Below are 27,651 nucleotides of genomic sequence, written 5' to 3' on the forward strand. Positions count from 1 at the left end.
GGAGAAGATGCAGCAGGAAGCTCAGGAGATCATCAGACAACAAGAACTGGCTTTGAAGGAGCAGCAGCAGCCTGAGAGAACAGAGTAGGGCACACTTCTGAGGGATGAAGTACACGCTTCCATCACAACCTAATATCAGCACATATCACTAATATAGTCAGACATAGGTCAACTTTCAGATGAAAGGTTTTGATTTTTTTGTTTGCCGTTTTGGTAGAAATTATATTTATGCATGAGTTTAGGTGTGCTTTAGTTCATAAGGCCTCATATGCACATGAATGATTATTTAGTTCAGTTTCAGATGCATTTTTGTTCCAGAAAGTTCATTCATGACAGTTGCAGCTCTGTTGCATGGTTTCAATTGCTATATTCTCAAATTAAATTTGTAAAATATATATATATATATATAACTCACTGTAAATACGGGCTTTTGTCGAATAAAATGGCAGCTAATTAATGCATGAAATTGCATAATGCACAGGTCTTTACATTCCTCTGTCTAGTTTTTAAGTACATCCACTTTGTAAATGTCATATTTAAATATATATATATATATATATATATATATCAAAAACACAAACTTACTACAACTTAAAATAAAATAAAAAATTGTAAATGTCATATTTAAATATATATATATATATATATATATATATATATATATTTAACTTCTAAACTACTACGTCTTTTTTTTTAAGCCGTGTAATGGTATTCAACAAGAACATTTAATAAATCAAGTGAAAGTTAAACTATTTCAAATAAATGCTGTTATTTACTTTATCGAATAATCACGAAAAAGTGTCAATGTTTCCACAAAAACATGGCTGCTAAAAAATTCAGCTTTGCCATAACAGGAATAAATTATATTTTAAAATAGAAAGTACATATTTTAAATTGGAATAATATTTCATAATTCTACTGTATTTTTGATCAAATAAATACAGCCATGGTGAGAAGAGACTTTCAGAAGCATAAAAAAAAATCTCACCATTATACAAGTAGACTGAATTTTCACTATTTTTAGATTATGGATTATTAAAATTTACTGTTGTCAATATGTAGTGAAAATTAAGTAAATATTGATTAAAAATGCATTAATTTTAATATTTTGTTCAATTTGTCGTTGCATTATGTCTATCATCCACCCGCCTTAGTGTTTGATTGCTAATTATAAAAAATTCTATTCCTGTAAATTTCAGGAAATACCCGAGTCATATTTCACTCCTAAAGCTAAATAATAATATATAAAAATAGCATTTTTTATTAAATTACATTGTTGTTGCAATTTATGCTGTTATTAATAATGTCATGATGGAAACTATTTCTGTCCCTAAAAATGGGATTTTTTTTTTTTTTTGCAATATCTACGAAAAACATCCTCTCCACGTCAGTACCAGTAATCAGTGATGACCACAACAAATTATTTATTCATCAACCAATTTAAACAAAGAGCAAGTAAGTCAGGTACATTCCACATCCTCCAGTCTACTGAAATATAAAAATAAATGTTCTGTGAAATGATCCCAGCTGCTGTGCGTTGCTCAGGTTTGTCCTTTCGTCAGTGACCATCAGAAATGACATCTTTGAGAAGTCAAAGAGGAAATAAAGGGAAAAAAACACTGGAGCACCGTATACAAAAGCAGCCCAGGAGGAGAAAGCTCTGAACTTGCACTTATAAAGCTATGTACACACATCTGCAAGTCTCTACAAACACTGCTGACTGGAGAACAGGAGTGGCAGTGAACTCAGGAATACAAAACATGGAATGACTAAGTCATAAGTGTGGCACTTTCAGGATTATCTTATATAAATCACATCAGAAGGATCGGGGGATTACGTCTCCTTCAGATTGAAAGTGCCTGGCCCTGCGGTCCAATTGTGTTCTGACAGGAGGAACGGTTTTAGTACTTAAACCTTCATGACAAATACAAGCAACTTAAAGCAATACAAAGCTTCGGTGAGCGTCACGACTGGAGCAGCTGCCACGGAAACGGCTGGGACTCCTGAACTCAGTAGCTCGAGAGTTTGAGACGCCCGCCGTCTCCTTCACTGATGAACCTCTTACGGCCCCTGACCAAAAGAAAACAAAAACTAGTAAGTTCATTTGGGTACATGATAGGGCTGCCCTCGAGTAAGGATTTTTCTGGTCGACTAGTAGTCGTTCATTTTAAGCATTAGTCAACTAATCGCATGTTTATTAATAAACCATTTAAATCCTTATAATGAGCCTTTAATTGCCTACATAGCCTAATAAGCGCTCAAATACACGCACAAAGCTTGCCACAGCGCACCGGCAGAAGTAATGATTATGAATGTGTCAGGGAAAAACAGTAAGGAGACTGCATTCAAATTTTAATAATTTGATAAACTAGTGCTTTTTTTGTTTTCAGCTTCAGAGATGAAGTCGGTGACACTGAATCGTCATCTCCACAGTAGTGGATGCGCCTGTATGCATGTTTCATATGGATTACATAATCTGAGAATGTGTTTTCCATTTGAATTGGTTCATTTGAAAGTAGACATTTCACTCTATATAGATATATTTTGAATGTAAGGCAAAGATAATCACAGAGTTTAGCGCTCAAGTTCACAGAGACCGAGACGGCAGAAAGCGCATCCTGTTTGATTTCATTATTTTACAAAAGCGCTGTATTGAGAGTGCACACAAATAAACGTAGAGTCTTTACAGATTCGAAAGCTGATTTACTCTTATCTGTATGACCAAAAATGACGGAGTATTTTAAGAGCAAGTGAGCACACCGGCGCCTCCTTCTGTCCTGCAGTGAGCACGCTACTGTTCAGCTTCCATACTCCGCACAGACACTTCAATAGCGCAAATGTTTCTAGGTTAACATTAGATTGAGTGGCCATGTAAAGTTGCTAATACTTACATATTTCAGATGATAAGCCATATTTGAGGTCGATGAATGAAAGGCGAGCGTTTGGATGTCCTGCCTGATGTACTGTATTAACATAAACTAGCTGTTAACGATCTGTCCATCACGAACTTCGCCTGTGGATATTTTTTTTATTATTTATTTATTTGTTTTTTTCTGCGACTAAGTGACTAATAAAATTTTTATCGACCAAGCCTCTTCTGGTCGACTAACGATTAGTCGACTATTAGGGGGCAGCCCTAGTACATGACAATATTATCACACTCACACACATCATCATCATCATCATCATATTAATAATAACAACAACAAATTTTGTATACTAATATCATGTAATAATAAATATATCAAATGTGTTTATACATTACTGCTATTCATAATAAATATGACAGAAAAAAAACATTACTTAATATTAGTGCTGGGCGGTATACCGGTTCATACCGAATACCGGTGTTTATTTTTGTTATGATATGAATTTTTTAAATACCGCAATACCGGTGTATGTGGCTTAAACAACATTCGGAACGCGACACTGTTTGAAAGGGGTTCCTTTTCACTGTTGAACTGTGGTGAGGAAAAAGCTGAAGTTTTTTTTTTTGTTTGTTACTCAGACGCAGGCAGTGCGCTGCATGAGACAAAAAAAGTAATATAGCCAAAACAACCGCATAGCCGCTCTTTAGTGTAGATGCATGTTGATTTTATCAGACGATGCCGCGATTATAAATGAGAGTGACTCCTGGTTAACATGTATTAAAAGGGGTCGTGTTTAGTCACTATTTAGTGTGGTATTTTTTGACAATATTCACTCATCATGACAGTAAAATAGGGCATTCTAAGTCAATATACTGCAGTATTTCCTCTCTCAATCAGTAGAAAATATGGTTAATATGGTTAAAAAAATACCTTCATGTACCGTGAAACTGGTATAATTTTGAAAAATACCGTGATATAAATTTTTGGTCATACCGCCCAGCACTACTTAATATGCAACATGACATTTTTTATAGCCATTTTATATATTACCTGTAGTATAATATTAATAATAAACTGTAATAAAAATTGTGTACACATTACTACTGTCTATAATATGACAACAATGAAAACAATTGGTGTATTAGGGTACATGACAAATTAAAAAATAATTTTGATGTGATCATTTTAAAAAAATATTACGATTATATTTATATTTATTATTATAGTTGTATAATAAATGTTTACATAAGAGTACTTTTCATAATAAATATGACAAATAAGACGATGAGGTCATTTGGGTAATGACAAATCAAATAATTTTGATGTAATATTTCATACTTTTATTACTATTATTATTATTATTATAGCTGTATATAATAATAATAATAATTTGTTTATATTTGACTACTTTTCATAATATATATGACAATGAAAACAATTAGTCCGTTTATTTGGGTAATGACAAAAAAATAATTTTGATGTAATATTTTATACTTTTATTATTATTATTATAGTATATAATAATAATAATAAATGTTTATATATGACTACTTTTCATAATAAATATGACAACAAAAACAATTAGTAAGTTAATTTGAGTACATGACAAATAATTTTTATGTATAATAACGTTATACATATATTTGTATATTACTATTTATTATATAATAACATTACTACATTATGATATATTTGTACATTATTATTATTATTATTATTAATAATAATATACATTACTATTATTATTATTAATAATAATAATAATATACATTACTATTCATAAAAAGACAAAAATGAAAACTAAGTTTATTAAGGGACAAATTATTTTGATGCAGTAATAATAACAATATCTAATTTTATACATTACTACTTTTCCTAAATATATATTTATATATAATAATAATAAATGTTATTATTATTATTATTATTATTATTGTAATTTAAAAATAGTTAAAACAAAAAACAAACACACCCCACTCACCGACAAGGACAGAGGTCTCTGAGCTTTTTATCGATGACCCCGGCGTTAAAGCTCTGCTCCACGAACTGCTCCAGGAGCGAGTACGCACACGGCACGTCAATACTGAGATCTGCCATGTCCAGATACACCCTCTCAAATCCCTGCAAGAGGACAGCATTCACTGTAGATGTGCTTTTAAAGCTGCAGTGATCCACACTGACCAGCAGGTGGCGTCATACCCGTCTCAACTGGTCCACAGTGATGACCGTGGAGGCGCAGAGAGACTTCAGCAACTGCAGGATCATCTGAAGCGTCCTGTCGCCTTTAGACTCCAGAACCATGATAACCGCCTGAAAAAACAGCAAAAAATTTACAATCAGGCTCAGACTTTCCACTTAAATCCCTGTTTTGTTGCCGTTGTTACCTCATAAACGAACTCATGGTGGAAATGTGGGACTTCCAGTTCTCTCAAGCAGCGCTCGGCTTCCACCGTGTCTCCTGATAACAGAAACTCCTTCAGCAGCAGGTTAACCTGCAACAACAGCCATCATGCAATCTGAAGTTAGAGGCTGAATGCATGTGTTGATGCTTAATATGCTGTAAAATCTTCCAGATGTTATACAAGGTCGCAGGTGGTGAATGGGTGTGTCCTTGCCTCTTTGATGAGTTGATTGACAGGTCTCTGGCCGCCACCTGAGCCCCAGAGGCTGTCGAAGCGCAGGCCGGTCCATCGGCTCATTCTCAGCAGCACGGCCACGCGATCCAGAGCCGCTCTGATCAACAAGACAAACCCACGTCAAACTCGCCATCAAAACACAGAGGAGACGCACGCGCTGAGAGGAAAACACTCAGTACCTGGCGTATTCACTGTCCACTCGTCCTTTGTAGCCGTCTATGAAGCTTTTTGGGAGGATGTTGTCTGCGACGGCTCGAGCGATGAACTGACCGAGCATCTGTAAGACAAAAGTTAAACATTTCCAGCTAAAGATCACTCATTCTGAGAGCTTTCAGCTCAAAACACTTCCATAGAAACCCACTATGTTCACAGGATGAAAAATAAACAACAACAAAAAAATAAATGAATAAATCATTTATAAATAGGCCTATGATTTTTGCTATGAGGCTCTTGAAAACATTGACAAATAGTAAAGATATAAAATATTTGAATTTAACATTTTATATTAAATAATTGCAATTAAATACTTTTATAATATTAAAATATTTACAAATGCTTGATCAACTTTAATCTTGGTGCATTTTCCAATCACACAGTCATTTATTTTTACAAAAATGTTATGTATTATATCTTAAAATTAGTTATTTTTTGGTATGTTTACCATTCATAGTGTCATGGAAAAAAAATCATTTTCAGGTAATTATCACTTATTGACAAAAAAGGGAACTGAATCATTTATAATTTATAATTCAAATAGGCCTATATGAATTGTTTTTATTACTTTGACAAATAATAAAAGTATGAAATATTATTAAAAAGTAATTTTTAATATGAATATTAAAATGTTACATTTTAAAATAATATACATATTATTTTGTACAACTACTTTTACAACTATTTTCAAACCACATTGTCCTGAATAAAATAAAGATTATTTAACAACTAAATATAAACCAAGTTATTCTTTTTAAGTCATATCTTATAATATACACTTCTTAAGTTATATTTCTTCTAAAATAAGGATTATTTAAAAAATTAAATATTAATTAATATTTCTTGTTCCATTTTCTAATTGCACTGTCATTTAAGGAAAAGATTAAAGATCACTCATTCTATCTCAAATATTAACATATTTACAAAGAATTGGCATATTTCTCTGTGTTCAACCTGGTTCACTTTCTGATCATATCGTCATAAATATAATAAAACTATATATATAATATTAGAGAACTTAAGTATAATAATATTGTAATATATTGTAATTTTATTTATTTATTCTACAATTATAAATACTAACATATACTATCATTAGTATATTACATAATTATTATTATATTAAAATTATATTAAATTGGAAATTAAATAAAAAGGAACATTATATTAAAAACACTTGGAAATATAACAATTACTTTTAATATTAAATTATCATTTGTGTTTTTTTCCCCCACAAGGTCCAAAAAAGGAACTGAAATCATTAATAGTAAAATATATCAAAATCAAACCAAAGCTTTCAAATCTTAAAAAAAAAAAAAGGTATTTTTTTTCCAGTTAAAGTTCACTCATTTCAAGAGCTTTCCACTGAAAGCATTTCCATATTTCTTGTTGACACACACAGAAACCCCTCATGTGATACAGAAAAGGAACTGAATCACTTGACAGCAGAATTTCACTTGAAAAGTATTTTTTAAAAAGCCCCTTAAGTTCCCTTTTTTAAATGCCATTGGATTTGTGTGTCGTATTGTAAACAGTGCAGTCGTGTGCGCAGCTGGAGGAAACAGTCAGATAATGCAGTAACACATATCAGCTCATACTAATGCAGTCGGAGGTCAATATTTGTTCACGTGTCGTTTTGGCACATATACCCTTTGTATTCAGACTGTACTGGTTTTTAAGGGCAGGAAAGGGCTGCGTTTGCCAAATCCTGCTGCTGGAGCGACATTGGCTCTGGTGTTTGGAGCGAAGGCTGACAGGAGAGGTGTTTGTAGAGCAGACAGTGTGTTTGAGGCACAGCGCTGAGCCAGCATTCTGCACACAGCCAGACAGAAGCACAAGCTCTGGTGTTTCGATGAAGCCAAAGGAAACAGCTGAAAGTCTCTTCTGACTGGCTCATCTGCACCACCAGACGCTCCGACCACAGAGTTTTCATTGTCAACCGCAGCTTACCAAACACGCTTTTAGTGAAGTAAACATGCAGCGCAGAGAGACGCACCGCAGCTTAGAAACTGTGCTAAATGTTACACGGCAAAAAATTAAACCTGCGCCTCAACTAGAGCGGCTCATGATTAAATGTCATACAAACAATTGTGAATAACAATTTAATTCATATTAAACTTCATTCATATTGTCGAAATATAATTTTCCTAACATTTTTCTTAAAAAAAAAAAAATTAACTTTAAAAACTGCCATAGAGAAAAATGTTAATATCAGATATTTTACTGATATATATATATATATATAAACAATAGTATAAATTTATATATTTATTATATATAAATATATTATATATGATAACTTAATTATAATATTTATATATAATTATATATTAAGATCTAAATTATATTATACACATAAATCATATAAATGTGTATATATATATATATATATATATATATATTTACTTATAATATATCATTATATATTAATCTCATTAATATTAGGGGTGTAACGATCCATCGATATGGATCGATACATCGATTAAATGTCTACCGATACGATGTATCGATGCCACACGTAAAATATCGATATCTGTAGTAGCTATAAATAGGCACCTTATTTTGACACTGTCCACATTTGCACCAATGTCTGTCTATGCATTACCACCAATGTGTGCATTCTCGTTCAAACTCACGTGTCGGGACGATAAGACTGCTTGAACGGCGAGTGTAAAAGACGCTCGGGATAATTGATGTAAGTGTCGAGCGCTTGTGAGAAGTTTTCAGCGCGCAGTGACACGCGCACACATCCAAAGAGCACGCATACAGACAGCCGCATCGACAGCATGCTAAAAACTAATTGAGCTCTCTTCCGCTTTTTTGTGCATGAATGAACAAATACAGACCGAATTACATCAACATGTGCGCCTTGGCGAATATACTAGTAAACACAGTCGGTTAGGCCTATGTCTTAACTTCAAGAGTTGAGAAAGAAAACAAATGTGTATCAGTATATTGGATCCGTGCAAACGTTCTTAACGAGAAAGCAGAACAGAAAACTTAAAAAAAAAATATTTCACTGATTTTGACAGAAAAACTTTTATAAGGATTAATCTATATTTAATCTATACAGTGCAGTGTTATTTTACATTTGATTATTACATTTCTGTTCCTGAAAATTTCTTTTAGATCTATCAGATATTTTACTGATATATATATATATATATAAACAATAGTATAAATTTATATATTTATTATATATAAATATATTATATATGATAACTTAATTATAATATTTATATATAATTATATATTAAGATCTAAATTATATTATACACATAAATCATATAAATGTGTATATATATATATATATATATATATATATTTACTTATAATATATCATTATATATTAATCTCATTAATATTAGGGGTGTAACGATCCATCGATATGGATCGATACATCGATTAAATGTCTACCGATACGATGTATCGATGCCACACGTAAAATATCGATATCTGTAGTAGCTATAAATAGGCACCTTATTTTGACACTGTCCACATTTGCACCAATGTCTGTCTATGCATTACCACCAATGTGTGCATTCTCGTTCAAACTCACGTGTCGGGACGATAAGACTGCTTGAACGGCGAGTGTAAAAGACGCTCGGGATAATTGATGTAAGTGTCGAGCGCTTGTGAGAAGTTTTCAGCGCGCAGTGACACGCGCACACATCCAAAGAGCACGCATACAGACAGCCGCATCGACAGCGCGCTAATACCTAATTGAGCTCCCTTCCGCTTTTTTGTGCATGGATGAACAAATACAGACCAAATTACATCAACATGTGCACCTTGGCGAATATCCTAGTAAACGCAGTCAGTTAGGCCTATGTCCTAACGTAAACAGTTGAGAAAGAAAACGCATGTGTATCAGTATATTGGATCCGTGAAAGCAGACTAACAGAAAACTTCTGTCAAAGAAAAAAAATCTCACTGATTTTGACTGAACAACTTTTATAAGGATTAATCGATATTTAATCTTTACAGTGAAGACTATGCAGTGTTATTTTACATTTGATTATTACATTTCTGTTCCTGAAAATTTCTTTTAGATCTACCTGAAAAAGATTTTTCAGAGAAAGTTTTTTTAATTTGTGTCTTTGTTATATTGTATTTATTTTCTGCTATTGCTTGTAAGTTGGTTATCTGTAGAAAAGGTTTTTAGCACTGAGCCCATAGTAGCAGCCAAAAAAAGTCTCAAATAAACTTAACGGCTTTATTTTTGTATTTTTTATTTGTCTACATTCATGTATTTTTTCCTTCAAGAGTACCTCGTTTGTGTTTTTTCCTAATGAGGATTTACATTATTTCACACATTGCATATTTTAGCACAGAAACCTGAAAAGACTTTCTTGACTGTTGTCATATCTTAAGATTACTGATCTTGTGTGTGACTTGATTTTTTATTTTTTTTTTTCAATTATTTATTATAAGAAAAAAAAAGAAAAAAGTGTAGGCCTATTTTTTGTTGTGAATGTCCCAATTGAGGAACAGCATGTGAAAATGTAAGATCCATTTTCATGTTATATGTTTTGGTTGCATTTGTGAATTAAAAATGTAGATGGTTGTTTAAAATAGGTATATAATATAATAATATCGATATATCGATCGATATTCTCCTGTATCGAATCGTATCATTTTTCGAAGTATCGGCAAATATCGTATCACTGGGTATGAGAATCAATATCGTATCGTATCGAACCATCCGATTTACACCCCTAATTAATATTAACAAATAATTTGAATATTTCTCTGTTCAACCTGGTCCACTTTCTGATCATATTGTCATAAATATTATAAAACAAATGTACAATATTATAGAACTTAACTTAAGTATAATAATATTGTATTATATTGTAATTAATCTTTTTTATTAATTCTATAAAACTAATATTCTTACAGTAGCATATTATAAATACTAACATATACTAAAATAGTACATAATATTATATAAATATTATATAAATTGAAAATTAAATAAAAATGAAAATATTATATTAAAAACACTTGTATGAACAACTGGAAATATTAAATTACTTTTAATATTAAATTAATGTTTTTGTTTTCCCGCAGGGTCCAAAAAAAGGAACTGAAATCATTGTTCAAAAACTTTCGAGTGGTAGTGTATATATGTAGCTGTAGCATGTTACCTGCGGAGCCCCAGGTGTGTCCAGCACCAGGTCGGGCAGCTCTTTGAGCAGTTTGTGGAAGGAGGCCTCCACGTCGGCGGCTGTGAGCACTCGCCCACAGAGCTCGCTGAGCAGTCGTGACGTCAGCTCCCTGTGGCTGGCTTTGGCCTCCAGCGCTAGCGATACAGCTAGCATGGGCACGTCGCCACGCATGCTGCCCAGGTTCAGCTCAGCAAGCAATTCCTGAAGGAACAGAGCGAGATGTTCAGATTATAATGATAATGCAGCGTTCCTCAGGTTTGTTTACTCGTAAGCGCACAGGACTGCACGGCACTGATTAGATATGAAAGGGCAAAAGCCGTCTCCTCATTCAACAACACAGTAATAAATCTCACCGCTACTTCATTAGCATCTCCGTGCTCAAAGTACTCTTGAACGATAGGAGTGACCGTCTTCTCAAACGTCTCTCCATCCAGAGGGAGGACGACCGTCTCATATACGCAGTTCTCCTGGAGAAACACAAAGTTTGATGGATTGTGTGCCAGTTTCATGGTTAAAATGGACACGCAGATTTGGAGAAATGTAGCATTCCATCACTTGCTGACCAATGTATCCTCTGCAGTGAATGGGTGCCGTCAGAATGAGAGTCCAAACAGCTGATAAAAACATCACGATAATCCACAAGTAATCCACAACACTCAAGTCCATCAGTTAATGTCTTGTGAAATGAAAAGCTGCATGTTTGTAAGAAACAAAGCCATAATTATGGCATTTTTAACTTGGAAAAAAAAAAAAACATTGCTTCCATCTAAAATACAAGTCTTCTATACATAATTCTCCAATGAAAAAGTCGTCTCGCCTGAATCAGGAGCAAAATCTGCACAGATCAAGAACCGTTTATAAGCAAAAACAGTCTAAAACATCTCTAAACAAATATGGGTGGATTTTAATGTGAAAGGACAACAGGGGATCAGAACTTTCTCCACTGGAAGAAGCATTAATATGGATAATGGACCCATATTTTGGCCAGAAGCGACTATTTAAATTTAAATTGCTTTAATGATGGATTTGTTTCTTATAAATGCGCAGTTTTTCACTTCACAAGACATTATTTGATGGACTGGAGTGGTGTGGATTACTTGTGGATTACTGCAATGTTTTAATCAGCTGTTTGGACTCTCATTCTGACGGCACCCATTCACTGCAGAGGATCCATTGGTGAGCAAGTGATGCAATTCTAAATTTCTCCAAATCGGATGAAGAAAAACTCATCTATATCTTGCATGGTCTGAGGGTGAATAAATTTTCAGCAAATTTTAATTTTAGGGTGAACTTTTCCTTTAAAAAAAAAACGTACGCAAGCATACTGTGTGGCTCTTACCTGCTCCGCATCGTAATTGGGGTCCTTAACGTCAACTTCATCTTCATCATAAACCTCCCCAGGTGATCCCCATACACCTTTACCCCCTGCCCCACCTATGGATACAAAACACATAAATAGCTTTTCAAAACAATAAAATGCATTGGAATAAGGGTTAGCGTGGCCATTATTAATGTAGGTGTTCTGCTACATCCTCGCGATGTTCCAAACCTGGGTGATTTTTTATAGAAAAAAAAAATCGATAAAAAAATATTTTGAAAATACCACCCAACGGCCTATATTACAGCCAAATTCAATTAAGGTAAAATTAGGACTGTAATTAGATTCAAATTTTTAATGGAATTAATTTAAATACCTAATATTGTCTAATTAAATCACAGAGAAAATTATTTTTTTTGTTTTTGTTTTTAATATTCAGGATAATTTATGATATGTTTTGGTCAGACTAATATTTGACAATGAAAATATTTGTCACCAATTTGTAATCCCCAATTTAAATGCAAAACACGCCTGGCTTCTGCTCAGTCTGAACCACAAAGCCTCCAAAGAAGATTGTCAATATGCTGTAATCCACTTTTCAGGCCTCAATGGATGAAGTGGAGTATTCCACCTTACATATGGCACTTCTAAACCGACGGCATTTTCACTGCAACGTCTGCATCTTAAGGGGTCTTGCCAAAAAAAGCTAACAGCCCTGCCCTTCAGGCTGACTTAACCAGCAATTACATAACACACACAGGGCCAAATATGCCATCGCTGAGGGAATCAAAAACAGAAATGTGCCACGAAGTCATCTTGTGGATGACGGGGGAGGTGAAAATGTCACAACTAAATCACTTCAAATCTCATCTAGAGGATTAAACGATCACCATTAGACACAACGAGAGTAGAGTCAAAATGTTTTTTTGAAAGCTTAGTCAGCATACATATAGTGTACTTGACGCTGACCGTATGTAGGCTGTTTCTGCAAGCCAGACTTTTCCCAACTCAATTCAGGTCTGTTGCATTCAGGGGCAATGAATGAACCCTCAACAATGGACCAACACTGGGCAAAACAACAACTGAATGAATAGGAGTGACTGTCTGTTATGAGCGTATGTGTGAATGTGGGTGGAGTTTGGTTACTGAAGTGCGTCAATCCGCTTGTGTTTGTTAACCATGTAATTGGCTAAAATGAAACGGCAGATGCTGGAACAGAACCAAGTCAACACTTCATGTGCTCTGAACTCATATAAATGAATCCCACATGCACTGGACTTCCGGAATTTTCAGATTTCCAGAACTCCAAGTTCTAATTTATTGATATTTACGTGCATTCCAAGTTCAACTGAATCAAAATATCAAAATTCCAAACAGAAAAGATCAGACTAAAAGGGCTGTTCACGCCAACAGCAGTAAATTTAATGATAGCTATAAAGATTTAATAATCATTTTAAATCTATCTACAAGAATAAATTACTCCAAACCACAACTATAACGATAATGATACAGAGGAACAATATAGTTGGAATCATATTCAGAATGGTTTTTTTCGAGCTAATGAATGATTAAAAACACTTGCAACCAAAGATTATCCATCCTGCAGCGTGTGCTTATAATAAACTGAATTGTATCGTCCGTTGGTGTGGACACTAATATAGTTATTGTTATAGTTGCCGTTCTATAGGGAACACTAACTGTAACGTTTTAATAACCGTTCTAATTCTATAAGAATCAAGTCCACACCACAACTATAACAATAACGACACAGAAGAACAATACAGGCCCGGTTTAAGATGCGTTTTGGTCGATCGGATCACAAGTGGACAATGGAGACACATGCCCATTTACACCTGGCGTTTTAATCCATCTCTTCTGACCACTTTCGACCACTTCTGACCAGATTACCCCCCGTGGTGCTGATTACGTCAAGAGGAGGGTAAATGGGCAGATCCCTCTGTCGGCGTCAAAACACCAGCGGGAGGGCTAAAGTTTATCGCACACTAATATTACATCTGCTTGTGCTTACTGCTGTTGTTTCTTTTCATGTTATCAGAAAATAATACTTCTAATTCGGCCTGTCAAAGTTTAAAAAGTTCCCGTCTGATAAGCGCGCGTCCTTGTACGTCTCGCAATGATTACACGTGTAGTAGGTCAGTAGGCAAAGAGTAGGCGGTCTTTTGTGGCTGCTCGAACGCATTCGACCACATCAGCGTCTAAGCTACTCCACGAAAGCAATCCAGTCGAATGCGTTTTCGACTACCTCTGGAAGTGGTTGAAAGTGGACAAGCTGAAAACCTTTCACACCCCGTTTACACCTTAGTGTTGTCCACTTGAGATCCGATCGACCAAAACGCATCTTAATACCAAGTGTAACGTGGCATCACTTTTAGAACGTTTTTTTTAGCTGATGAACAATAAAAACATTAAAGAACTTAAGTATTTAAAGCGGTAAACGACAAAACTGCAGCGTGCTTATAATAAACATTATGTTATCATACATTGGTGTGGACGATAATATAGTTATCTTTGTAGTTGTGCCGTTGACACCAAGAACGCTAACTATAACGATAACTATACATTTTTATTTATTGTTCTAATTCTATGAGAACAGGGATATCAACTCCACAATTATAACAAGTACAACACAGAGGAAAGGTAAAGTTGAAATTACTTTTAGAATGATTTGTGAACAATAAAAACATTTACAAACAGAATCCACCCAACTTTAAAAAACTTGCACGGAGCAAAAAGTTGGGCTAAGAGACTAAATTTCTTATGACAACTTGCAGTGTTACATATCATCGAGGCTGAGAAAAGAACAGGATGCTGCAGACAACAGGTAGCCATTATCGCTGTTTTCCATGTTCGTGGAGTAAATATTTTTACTCGGCTTTTTAAAAATGGCGGGTAGCCAGTGTTTTGTATGCCAATGTTTGGCCAATCATCGTGCATTAACGTCACTGGTGGTTCCTATAGAACTGTTTTGGACCCTACTCTGAAGAAGGAGCTAATTTAGTTTGCACGAACGGAGTTCTTAGAACTAAAACCATTTGGCGAACACGCCAAAAAAGCGGGATCTTCCACAAGTAGTTCTAGGAACTATGAAAAGGTTCCTCCGGCGCGAAAGCCCCTATAGTTCTAGGTCAAGGAATCAAACAGCACTGATACCTTTCTTCGGCAGGCCTCGTCCCTTGCCCATCCTCGACCTCCTGTTTAGCAGTTTGCCCTTAGGGCTGGTGGGTGGAACCACAGAGTGGACCACATCACCGTTATCGCTCAGCGAGTCGCCCCGGCCCGAGTCCCTGGAGGAGTTCTTCCTCAGACGTCTCTTCACCTTGGCCTTGAGTCTTGCCTCATGGATGCTGCCGGTGGGGGCCAATATCCATTTTCCGTTGATCTCGTTATTGACGTTACCAGTGAAGGTGTTGTCCTCGTCCCCAGAGGGGAAGGAATCGCTGCGATCTCCAGCTTCTGTGGATGACGGGAGTGTTTGGAAACATTTACATGCAAATACGCATATCCAACTTGTAGTTTGAGACTAAATATGCACTAAAAAACAGCATTAGCACTAGGGGCCAAAGTTTGGGCCCCTTATCCTTCCCAATGTGAGAGTTAAAAACAAGTGATATTATTGACCTTGGCCAATTCTGCAAGACTTTTCATATCATATACCAAATATGAGGGCAAACAGTAGTGAAACACTGACCTAAAAACATTTACTGTGATATAAAATCACTAAATATCGCGATAAAAATAAAACTTGAACTTACCAACAGGGTTTGCATTTAGCCATGCCTCACAGTCAGTTGCCATGGTTAGGAAATTAAGTTTTACAGCGTATGAAATGTGCCTTCGCACCTAGGATGCAGAAATATTATCGTTAATATTTATTTGCGAAAGAACAAGCAGCTGCTCCAATCAGCAGCGTCCATTTGGCTCCAACACAAGCTGTATTAACATACAGACAGAAGACCTGCAGTCTCCAAAATAAAGTGTTTTGGCTAGGAAAAACTCATTTTTTAATGTTAATAGCTATTAACGTGTTTAATATTTGATGTAGAGCACGCATTCAATGTATGGCGTTATTTGCACGCGCAAGTGCACGAGCGCAACATAAACATAAACAAAGCCTCGCGACTAGCAGCGAACAAACGCCGTTTTTGTCCTTATTTGACACGGCGTCTAAAATAAAGCCTCCAAAAGCCTTAAATAACGCAAAATAAATTGCTTTAAAACAACGGCCAGTCGATAAGCAACAAATCCTACTAACCTGCTTTAGTAGTCCAAGTTCGAGCGTAGTCTCCGTTGATGTTGATTTTGTGTTCTCTGCCCAGCAACTCGATAGCGTAATGCTGTCCTGCGAGCTCTCTGATTGGTTAGAATAATAGAGGCGGATGACAAAGCGACCAATGAAAATTGAGTTCAGATGAAGCCGATCTTTCTCGTATTTTCTATGAGGTCTTCGGTGAAGATCGTGACTTTCCGCCGCTCTGCGATGGACGCTGGAACAGACGTGATGCCATTATGTAACAGATTGCGCATGTGTGAAGATGAAGTCCCTCTCTCTTGTTATATTATTCATCTGACCCAGTTTTAAAAAAGATAATGGTTTTAAAAAAAGTTGCAGGGTTATTTCATAACGCACAGGCCCAGACATGTCATTCAGGGCCATCACGGGACACTTTCTTTACTCGTTCGGTTCACATAAACATCAAGCAACGTTATTTTCCAAAATGTTTATTTAATATTTGCATCAATGCAACCCAAAAAAAAATTTCTTCCATAAAATTGAGTGCTATTATTAACAGAATATAAAACAGCAGTAGAACAAGTTTTCCAGAACCATTCCAATAATATACTAGCATTACAACACTCAGCTTTAAATAAATTGGATATTAGATAAATAAACATGGTCCTGTTCAAGTATCCCTAAAATCTGAGCTTTGTGTACAGCAATGATGAAAATTAAAAGCAAAAAATTATGGCAGACATTATACAGAAGCAGCTTTCCATTGTGTTCAACTGATTTTTAAGCATTTGGGGCTTTTAATACATTATAAGGCACTTCGAAAAGTTAATATTTCAAGCATGAAGCAGACTGAAGACCTGATGACTGACAAAAAAATAATAATTTAAAGAGCATCAACAGAATATCCACAAATATTAACCTGAGGATAATTTTACAACTCTTTAAATTTAAATAGAAGTTTAAATTAGGCACTTCTGAAGTGAAGTTTATATTTGTCGACCACAGAGAAAATTCAACAAATATGCAAGCTTTGGAGTATGAATGAGGCAGATGCAGATGATGTAAACACTACACTTACCAGTGCATTTCACATTCTGATACATGTTTTTCACAGTGTAATAAAAATTCCATGCTGGACTACAAGGACACACACACTGCGTTTTGTCCTACAAATAAGGACAGGGCACTTTGAGTTCACAGAAAACTGAAAATTGTCATAATTTACTCTCCCTCATGTTTCAAACCTGTATGACTGACTTTTTCTTTTTTTTCCGTGGAACACAAATGAAGATATTTTGTAGAACGTTCCTGCTGCACTTTTCCATAAAATGAAAGTGAATGGAGACTGGGGCTGTCAAGTACAAATGACATGTTGGATAAAAAGATATTGTGGTCACGAATAAAGAATTAGTTCCCATGACTTGTTAATTCTTTTCCTCATTTTAAGTAAATCATGGCCATGTTGTACAAATTCTTTCTAGTGTTATATTAGTATATTATACTAAGTTTTTGTTAATATTGTGAATTAGATTTCATTTTTATTTATTTTCGTTTGTTTTAATTTTAGTTAATTTTAGTAGTTTTTTGGTTAAGTTTGGTCTTTTTTTAGTTCTTGGGTTTTTTAAAAAAATGTCTATATAGTTTTTATGTGTTATTTATTCGTTTTCTTTTATTATTTTTAGTTGTAGTTATTTTAGTACTTAAAGTTAAACGAAATGAAAATAAGAAATGTTGCCTTAGCAATTAGCTGAAATAAAATAAGTTTAAGGTTTTTTTTTAGATTTTATTTCAGTTAACATTTGTTTCAAGTAACAAATTTATGGTTTTAGTTTGCGACAATAACCCTGATTCTTTCCCTTATTTTAGCTGAATCATGGCTATGATGAAACTAAATTAATATAGTGCACATGTTGCATGGACTACTTTTACGATACTTTTATGGTGCTTTTTAAATTTTGTAACCACAAAACGCTTCAATTCCACTGTATGGAAAAATAGCATTATAAACATTCTGAAAAAATGTTTTGTATTTCGCAGAACAAAAAGTAACGTGTTTGGAGCTTACATTTCTCAGTGAACTACTCCTTTAAAATATATGACATTTAATAAGCCAATTTTGTAATTCTTGAAAACTTTCGTACAATACATATTGCTATGAACTAGAGTACACAGAGGATTCAATTGCTCTGGTTCTCCTTGTGTCCCATCCTCTTTGTCCTTGTTTTGTGTCTCTCAGCATGTCCCAGCAGTGGTGCAGTCCTGATAGTCTCACGTGAGCTTCATTCAGTGTTTGGCGACTCCGTGTGGAAGTTCAAGAGACTTTCCTCCGCCAGCTGCGACAGATACTTCTATAAAAACACAAACAATCTTCCGTTAAATTACACGAGGAACAGTTTACTTCTAAATTACAGGCATAGGAGCAGCCATGAAGAGCAACAGTTTGGTTTCTCTGACTAAAATGGCTGACTGAGAGCATCTGTTATGACTGTTATACTCAATTAAGTTCATGCTACATTTGTATATGGCGTGTTTCTGGGCTCTTTTGGCTTAGAGACTAAACTCTATCATAAACATACTTTTCAAACCCATTTGTTTAATAATTTTCCACTAACAGTGTCTACTAGTAGATAAAATGGCTGACAATCTACTTAGTGTTTGCATAATTTGACTAAATTGCATGATAGTACTTTTATATTTTAAAGTTGCAAAGTAATTTTGCGCTCATGTTCTACTGGACTTATTGTTGAGGTCGGTTTTAAAGACATAAGAGTTGAAGAAACTCCCATATATGTGCGTCCTTCCAAAAAGCGTATTTGTTTAGCAGTGAAACAAGGAGAGTTGAAACAGAAGAAGGTCAAAATGTGGGAGGAAAGCAGGTGTTTCCTGTAGTGTTTACAGTCTGTCTCTCTCTCTGTCTGTCTCAGTTTCACCTGTCTTGCTCTTCTGGTGTTAAATTCAGCTGTCAGCTTCTCACTGTAGTTCTTGTAAACTCAACACAGCTGGCGGACCTCAAGGCGGAGAAGTGAAGTATGAGGTGACGCTCTTTGGCCGACCGCTCTAGTCTGAGAGACATGACAACTGGTTGTGGTCTGACTGTGATGACGGGGAATGTCCGGCTCCTTGCCGCCTCAACCATGTTGTGTTGGAAAGTGTGTTCGTCTGTCTATATGTGTGCGTTTCTGAAGGGTTATAATGAGAAACTTTATCCCACCCTGAGGACCGGGCATCTTAGATCAGTCAATCTTACATTGCAGTCATTGCAGTGGTGCGGAGTAACTAAGTAAGTGTAGCCTTTTCAGTAACAAGCTACTATTTCCAACAAGTAGCAGTGTAGCGTGGCCAAATGTTACATCGCTGTTTGAATTTCACATTGTTGAATTTCGCATTTCACATTGTTCACATTGCGTGCAGATTTACTGCCAAGCGAGCTGACGCAATATTCAAATACACTCTGCTATGTGGTCCTCTCATATGTACCGCTGGAAAGTGATTCATTTTAGTGAATCAGTTCATTTGGGAAGAGATTAAGAAATAATTAACTGATTCGAGTCTTCCATAAGTAGCTAAGTAGCTTTTATGTATTTAGGTAGTCAGGAATGTAGCTAATCTCATGTACTGCTTGAATATGTGATGAATTTTAGCAAATCAGTTCATTTGAGAAGTGATTTTAAGAAACAAATCACTTATTCGAGTCACTTTAGTAGCTTCAATGTAGTTCGCTAGGCAGTAATGTTGCTAATCTCATATGTACCACTGAAAAGTCTGATTCATTTAAGTGAATTAGTTTGTTTAGGAAGAGATTTTAGGAAACAGTTCACTGATTCACTGATCTGAGTCACTTAAGTAGCTTCTATGTAGTTGGCAAGTCTGTAAGTGTAGCTAATTTCAGATGTACTGTTGGAAAGTCTGATTAATTTTAGTGAATCAGTTCGTTTGGAAAGAGATTTTAAGAAACAATTCACTGATTCAAGTCCCTTAAGTAGCTTCAATGCAGTTAGCTAGCCAGTATTGTAGCTAATCTTATATGTACTCCTTTGTTTGGGAAGAAATTTTAAGAAACAATTTACTGATTCACGTCACTTAAGTACCTTCCATGTAGTTAGCTAATCAGTAGTGTTGCTTTCCTCAACGAAAATTATGACTAAATATCATCGTCAACGAACCTTTATCACGTGACGAAAAAGAGACGAGACGCAACGTAAATGCTGGTCATGTGACGATGACTATAATTAAATGTATAATGCAATATCGTTGACGAATAAAAACGTGACTAAATGTGGTTTACAAAATAAAAACTATGCTAAAATGTCTCTTCATTTTCGTTGACCAAAACGAGACGAAACGAAATGTTATAACGTTATTTCGTCTCGTTTAGTCGCGTTATTATTATTATTTTGCAGTATTTCTGTTTCCTGTGTCTCACTTCAGGGGCTGCATCAGGTCGCACTGCGCAGACGCAGGCGACGTCACTTCCTCAAGCCGCACTCGCGGCATTATTTAGAGCAGTGTAAAACTAAAATTAAAACAGGCCGCCAAAAACAACACTACTAATCAGTAGTGTATCTTATCTCATCTATACCACTTGAAAGTTTGATTAATTTTAGTGAATCGGTTTGTTTTGTGAAGAGATTTTGAGAAACAATTTACCAATTTGAGTCCCTTAAATAGCATCATTGTAGTTAGCTAGTCAGTAATATAGCTGATCCCATATCTACCGCTAGACAGTCTGATTTATTTTAGTGCATCAGTTTGTTTTGGAAGAGATTTTAAGAAACAGTTCATTAATTCGAATCCCTTAAGTAGCTTCAATGTAGTTTGCTAGTCAGTAATGTTGCTAATCTCTTATGTACTGTTGTAAAGTCTGATTCATTTAAGTGAATCAGCTTGTTTAAAAAAGAGATGTTAAGAAACCGTTCACTGATTCACTGATTTGAATCACTTATGCAGCTTCCATGTAGTTAGCTAACCTCTAAGTGTAGCTAACCTCAGATGTACTGTTGGAAAGTCTGATTCATTTTAGTGAATCAGTTCATTTAGGAAGAGATTTTAAGAAACAGTTCACTGATTCAAGTCCCTTAAGTAACTTCAATGTAGTTAACTCATCAGTAATATAGCAAATCTCATATGTACCTTTGTAAAGTCTGATTCGTTTAAGTCAATCAGTTTATTTGAGAAGAGTTTTTAAGCAGCAGTTCACTGATTTCGCTGATTCACTGATTTGAATCACTTATATAGCTTCCATGTAGTTAGCTTGTCTGTTATGGAAGCATATAGGTAGCGAAATTCAATTTAAATGTTTTTATGTTTAAATATATACATTTACTGTAATATGAAATATTGTAACTGAAAAGTGTTATAACATAATCAAACATAATTCAAATAATGTATTTACCTTTCCAACAAAGGCAGGGTTTCTGCGGGGCATTGAAAATCATTCAAATTCATTAAATGACCTTTAATAACAGTCATTCAGGACTTCCGTTCAAAAACTCGGGAAGTCTTAATTAATTTCAAACAATTTTTTGTATAATTAATTAATTTAAATTAATGTATCTAATAGACACATTTATAACAGAACCTCAAGTAAACTACATGTTATTTTGTTTAGTCATATACAGGTGGGAGCTTAAAATTTAAGGGGGACTGAATACTTTCCGTACCCACTGTATATGCTTCCATAGTCTGTAGTGTAACTTTTCCCATATGTACTGCTTGAAAGTTTGATTAATTTGCATAAGGCATGTTTCTAGCCTAAATCTACTGTTATCAGATCAGTTTCTTAAGTAGAGCTTACTCCAAATGAACAGCCAGAAATGACCAGAAATGAACAAGTTCAACCAATGACCCTCAATGAAAAGTTAATTGTGTTCCCACTAGCAAACGATGTCTGAGGTAGTAAAAGTTTCACAAATGGGCCATAATTCCAATCAGGAAGTACTGCTTCACTCTGACACCAACTGACATTTGATATCATAATTAATCATCTTCTTTCTTAAGAATACTTGCGATAAATCTTACATGCCACACCTAACAAACAAAGTTTGTTTGAAAAAATGTTCTAATGGTATCACAAAGGTTATGTAAAGGTGCGCTAAAAAGTTTTATGTTTCACTGGCATGTTACGCAAGTAGTGTTGGACTTCATACTGACACCTATGGGTGTGGATGTATCATGCAAACAAAAGCGTTTTTGCCATTGACGAAATATCAGGCCTGCTCCAGTCTATTTATCACACAAGTATAATATGAAATTCAGAAATTTGAAGCATATCATTTTATTTTATAAATTCTTATGTTAAAATGTGTGTATTATTAGAGCTCTTTGAATCATCAATCAGTCGCTTTTGGGTTTATGTTGTCGTGTTGTCATCGGTTATCATATAACTTTGCACAGAAAAGGTTAAGAAAAAGAGAACCGTTCATATTTGTGTGAAAAGAGAAAGGAAGACTGTATGTTCGTATTTATGACCTGTAGGTTCCTGTAGTGAATTGTACTCCGGCAGTGTGACATCTTGGCTGTTTGTTCGCTGGTGTAAAACAAACTACACAGGTTGCAATAATACCCCGTCCTTGGCACGATGAACTCCACACCTGCCAAAAACAACAAAACCAGCAGGAAATCAGAACGACACCATACCCACACTTCTTTCTGAGGCACATTTCACATATACGTCTCTGTGAGTGTGTGCAGGGGTGTAAAGTCAGCTCTTCTGTGAGAGAATCTAGTGTGTTAGCTGTGTGGTAATGAGTACACAAGCTTGGGCCTCGAGGGTACAATTCACACCTCACTCAGCAGGATGACAAATGCTCCACTGACATCAGCTGGCCTTAAAGGCTTCAGTCACCCACTGAGAGCCCACATCACAGCCAGAGCCATTCATTAGTGCTGCTCTCGCTGCAAAGCGTTGCTATTACTATTGCTCATGCTTTCGTCTTCCTGACCAAATGGCACTTGCGGCGTTTGGTTCGACCCTTTTGACTTCTGGTGGACGTACCTAACGGTATGCTGTGTTCACTGATGGCTTTCTCCTGCTCCTGAGAGGGTGACGCAGCAAAGATATCCATTGCCTGAGGTGAAGGGGCCGGTAATGAGCCGGGAATATCTGGAATAGATGAAATAGGTGTAATGAAATGCTTTAGTTAATGTTGTGTATCATTGATTTGAGTAAAAAAAAAAAAATTGTATCTGCAGCCTGTAAATCACATTAAACTGCCACAAAATGTTCAAAATTGCCCCCTAAGGTTTTTGAGGCAAGTAGATTTTAAATGCAACTTCTAAAAAAAATCTTGGATGACTGAATTGAACAAGTTTTGTAGGTAAAAAAAAAAAAAATGTTGGTATTTTTTTTACCATGAAAGCATTAATTAGTTCAGTCAAGCTTTCGCAGATCATTTGCTTTAACCTGAAAATTATGACATTATCTACCTATCCTCGTGTCACAAAACACAAAAACGTTATGATCAAAATGTCAAAGCTTTTCCAGAAAAGCTTTGCAAATGTAATCAAGTTTAGGTACATTTTTGCTTGGCTCATTAAAACAAATATTAGCAGGACTGTGCAAATGCAACAAATGCAGTTTAGTCAGATATCATCTTGTGAGGTGGCATTAGTTAATTTTTAGGACACTTTCAACTGCACACCATTGTTTCCGGCATGCAAAAATTAACATGGCGCGAACAGTGATGTCTGATTCATGGGCAAATTATTCTCAAAAACTTGCACTTTTTAACAGGTCAGGCAAAAGTCACAAAACACAAAAAAAGATTATTATCAAAATGTCAAAGTTTTTCAATCAAGTCAAAATTTAATCAAGTGAAGTTACATTTTTGCTTGGCTCATTAAAAAATATTAGTAGGGCTGCATCTAAAATTGATGCAAATGCAAAAAAAAAATGTAAATGCAAAAAATTGTTTCATCAGATTCGTCTTGTTAGGTGGTGTTGGCTAATTTTTAAATTACGTTTGAGTGCACATTAGTGTTTTTTCATGGAAAAATGAACAGCGTGAGCTAGAGCTGTCAAATAAGTATTAGAATTTAGAATATTTGGCGAATTTAAAATGATAATCCACTATTCAACGTTTTTGCATTCGAGTTTTAGGTGTGCGTTAAGGCAGGCTTATCAATGCGAAGAAGATCTTGTTAACGTCAAAACTGAAACCAAGCCATTCACACACAACAAATATTTTTGCGCATTTTCTAGCGGGACATCTATCACCATTGCACTCGCGTCTCACACAAGAGAGATGCCTGTATAGAAAGCCATGTAAAATTAATGTAAGTTCAACTTTTAAAAAAACATGTCTCGAAACTTTATGGCAGGTTTTTTCCCATCCCACTGCATCTCATGTTTTAAATGAAAAAAGTACTCTGTGTGATTGGCTTTCAGCCCTTTGTATTAAACTGTGCATACATACACGATGCCATAATTGTTTAAGCAATTTAATTAATTATATTTGGTTTATAAACATTATTTTAAACATAATACACTTTTTTTCACAGATAGTCATGTTATTGTATTGCTTTTAATAAACATGCATTATTAATATTTTACTCGATGCACCCTCTTGTGGCCTTTTTTCCCCCTAACTGAATTTATGCCTTTTAAATTCAAATATAATTCAAATATTGATAATATTTAAGTACAAAATTCGAAGTTTGTGACATTATTCTCCAGAATTTGTTCTTTTTTAATGAGTCAGTCAGAAGTGTCTAAGTTTCGGACTTACTCACTAGTTAACGCTTTGAAGAAAACTTGCTCAGTCAGTGAATCTGAACCGCTTTTGAACAGCAATCTTAATCGTATGATTCTGTAATTAGACTACAGGTGCGGTCTTATTAGCGCAATTTTGCAAGCAAAAAGGGTCTATTGTGAATCTAAGGTCTATTGTCTATTGTCAGTGAAGCATGTATGTATGATGCACAGCTCACACAAAAGTCACTCATAAACCAAGCTTTATCTTTCATCTTTCTGTTGGTCTGAGTGGGGAATTTGCATGACCAAATCTGATGTGAAATCTGCATGGGGAAATCCTTCGCCCTTACAATATAATTCCCAATGTGGATTCCTATTAAAATGACAGGATTTCACATGCAAAAATTCGCCAATCAATGGTAAGTGACACTTTTTAGATCTCTATGAGGAACTAAGAACTACAATGCTATTAGTTTGAAGAAGTAACACTCCCAAACTCCCCAGCTAACAGGCTATGTTTAGAACACTGGCTATTGTTCTGGTAAGGTTCTGTCAAAGTTACGACTTCTTCCAGCATCATAGTTACCTGGTCTTTAATAATGTTTTTAAAGCGTTAACTAAAAAAAAAATGTATACATAATTCAGGAAACATTTTTTCCTGAAACCTTTTAGTTGGACATGCATCTAATGATTTTTAAATGTTACCGTTTTAGAATGTTCAGGAAACATTCAAAAGTAACGTTCCCATAGTGTTTGCAAAATGAACAAATAGAATGTGAACGTTTTGGAAGTTTTAAATGTTCAGAGAACATTCAAAAATAACATTTATAAAACGGATAGTTCCGGTCCTTGATTCTGATTGGCTGAGCCACGTTCGAAGCTTTTGTAAATTACTCTACAAACATACACCTTTGTTTACGTTTGTGTGTTGCTCGGCAAACACTTTGTTGCAACCACAACAGATTCTGAGGAACTACATTGTTTGGTGGAAGAATACTGTTTTTATTAATATCATTACACTTTATTTGCTCTGTTTTATTTTGTGAAACCTTACTACGTATATGGAATAACCGTTTTATAAAAGCAATAAGCCCCATGAAGCCGTGGTTTACAGTGAATTTATAACAGCTAAGGGGGTTCGCTTCGCGTCGTGCCTAACAATGCCCGCTTAGCTGTTATAAATTCAATGTAAACCACAGCTTCTTGGGGCCTATTGCTTTATTATATAACTTAATGAGAACATTATCAAAACGTTTTTATTTTCATTAGCTGGGACCAGGTCATTATAGACAGTCACTTATGGCACTTTTCCACTGTGTGGTACGACTCGGCTCGGTACGGCTCAGTACGGCACGGCACGGCCGCTCCTCTGCTATCAACGAGAGGAACGTCTGTTCTTCCGCAACAGACAACAAAACTTTTTGGTTGTTAAAAAAAAGGTGCGCTTGTTCAAAACAGTTGCGTTCGATCCTTCGCTGGCTGTGCTGATTTAAATCTAGCGGTTCTTTTGTGTTTGTGTCGCAAGTTCAGTGATGCAGGTAGTGACGATTCTCTCCGGCCAATCCGTGATCAGCAGAGTTTACACGTCACGTTTTGGTAACGGTACGGTTCACTTGGAACCCCAACCGAGGTGGTACTAAAAAAGTACCAGGTACCAGGTACTGTACCCAGTGGAAAACCCCCCAAAAGTGAACCGTACCGAGCCGTACCGTGCCGTACCATGCAGTGGAAAAGCGCCATAACAAACTAAAGTCAGTTGTGAGTACCTTTCTTCTGACTGTCCTGTTTGAGACATGGTTCCTTGTTGTCCATCTCTGCTGTCTTTCTCTCATCATTACTCAAGTCCTTCACTTTCCCACTTTCACATTTGCTGCTGTTGTTTAGAGGGCCAGCTGGTGTGGTTGTGTCGATGTGTGTGTCTAGATGAGTGGCGGAGCAGGTCTCCTCCAAAGCGCTCTTGAACTCCTGGGATGGGAAGCGGTTGAGTTGACAGACCGGTTGCTCTGGGGCAGATGGTCTCTCTCCGGGGCTGGACTGAGCACCTCCAGAGCTTTCTTCTGGGACCAGAACCAGCAGTGGAAGGGTAGGAGGGTCCAACGTGGTCTCTTCGCCTTCAGTTGGGGTCTTTGCGTTTGGTTTAGGGCTCTCTGCTGTCGACTGACTGGGCTCGACTCTCTGGTCCTCCTCGTGAAGATCAGGTAGATCAGGTTCAACTATAGAGTCGTCCTCTCCTCCAACTTCATCTACGGTCACCAGTTCCTCCATGCTTTTAGGATACCAGCTCTCCTCCTCTCCATCATCTACACTTTCCAGTCCCTGAAAACCAGAAAACATTAGAAATTAATACTTTTAATACTTTTACCTGAAAATTATCAAGGTTTCCACAAATATATGAAGCAGCACAACTGTTTCAAACACTGATAATCAGAAATGTTTCTTGAGCAGCAAATCAGCATATTAGAATGATTTCTGAAGGATCACGTGATGCTGAAGACTGGA

At 35.7% G+C, this 27,651-nt stretch overlaps 2 protein-coding genes across 3 annotated transcripts in view; both read right to left on the bottom strand.

Moving 5' to 3' along the window:
* Positions 1-1,407: 1,407 nt before the first annotated feature.
* Positions 1,408-16,577, bottom strand: LOC107691167 (programmed cell death protein 4-like). 2 transcript variants are annotated; one of them, XM_016489658.1, is made up of 12 exons: positions 16,482-16,577; positions 15,982-16,069; positions 15,380-15,682; positions 12,230-12,324; positions 11,244-11,357; positions 10,870-11,091; positions 5,686-5,783; positions 5,486-5,603; positions 5,255-5,362; positions 5,070-5,180; positions 4,852-4,991; positions 1,408-2,070 (listed from the first exon to the last, which is right to left on the bottom strand). In XM_016489658.1, exons 2-12 carry the CDS (start codon positions 16,022-16,024, stop codon positions 2,010-2,012), a joined length of 1,413 nt encoding a protein of 470 aa, XP_016345144.1. In that variant the 5' UTR covers positions 16,025-16,069; positions 16,482-16,577; the 3' UTR covers positions 1,408-2,009. The 2 variants fall into 2 exon arrangements, with proteins under 2 accessions (XP_016345144.1, XP_016345145.1); XM_016489659.1 differs by having other exon boundaries at positions 1,993-2,070; positions 4,843-4,991.
* A 2,089-nt stretch (positions 16,578-18,666) lies between these two features.
* Positions 18,667-27,651, bottom strand: part of LOC107691192 (RNA-binding protein 20-like) — a 69,197-nt gene continuing 60,212 nt past the window's right edge. The window contains exons 11-14 of the mRNA XM_016489688.1: positions 26,919-27,468; positions 23,455-23,562; positions 22,929-23,050; positions 18,667-18,808 (exon numbers count right to left, since the gene is read on the bottom strand). Coding sequence (XP_016345174.1) covers positions 18,740-18,808; positions 22,929-23,050; positions 23,455-23,562; positions 26,919-27,468 — 849 coding nt within the window. The 3' untranslated portion in view covers positions 18,667-18,739. The remainder of the gene's footprint in view (positions 18,809-22,928; positions 23,051-23,454; positions 23,563-26,918; positions 27,469-27,651) is intronic.

Source organism: Sinocyclocheilus anshuiensis, unplaced genomic scaffold (assembly GCF_001515605.1).
Source record: "Sinocyclocheilus anshuiensis isolate Anshui unplaced genomic scaffold, SAMN03320099.WGS_v1.1 scaffold338, whole genome shotgun sequence".
NCBI lineage: Eukaryota > Metazoa > Chordata > Actinopteri > Cypriniformes > Cyprinidae > Sinocyclocheilus > Sinocyclocheilus anshuiensis.

What these genes read in the sequence shown, in the direction of transcription:
- LOC107691167 (XM_016489658.1), bottom strand. Translation starts at nt 16,024, where the DNA reads ATGGCAACTGACTGTGAGGCATGGCTAAATGCAAACCCTGTTG. An exon ending in ACCATGAGTTCGTTTATGAG is followed by an intron (nt 5,181 to 5,254) that starts GTAACAACGGCA and finishes CTGTTTTTTCAG; the next exon opens with GCGGTTATCATGGTTCTGGA. An exon ending in AGAGACCTCTGTCCTTGTCG is followed by an intron (nt 2,071 to 4,851) that starts GTGAGTGGGGTG and finishes TCTTTTGGTCAG; the next exon opens with GGGCCGTAAGAGGTTCATCA.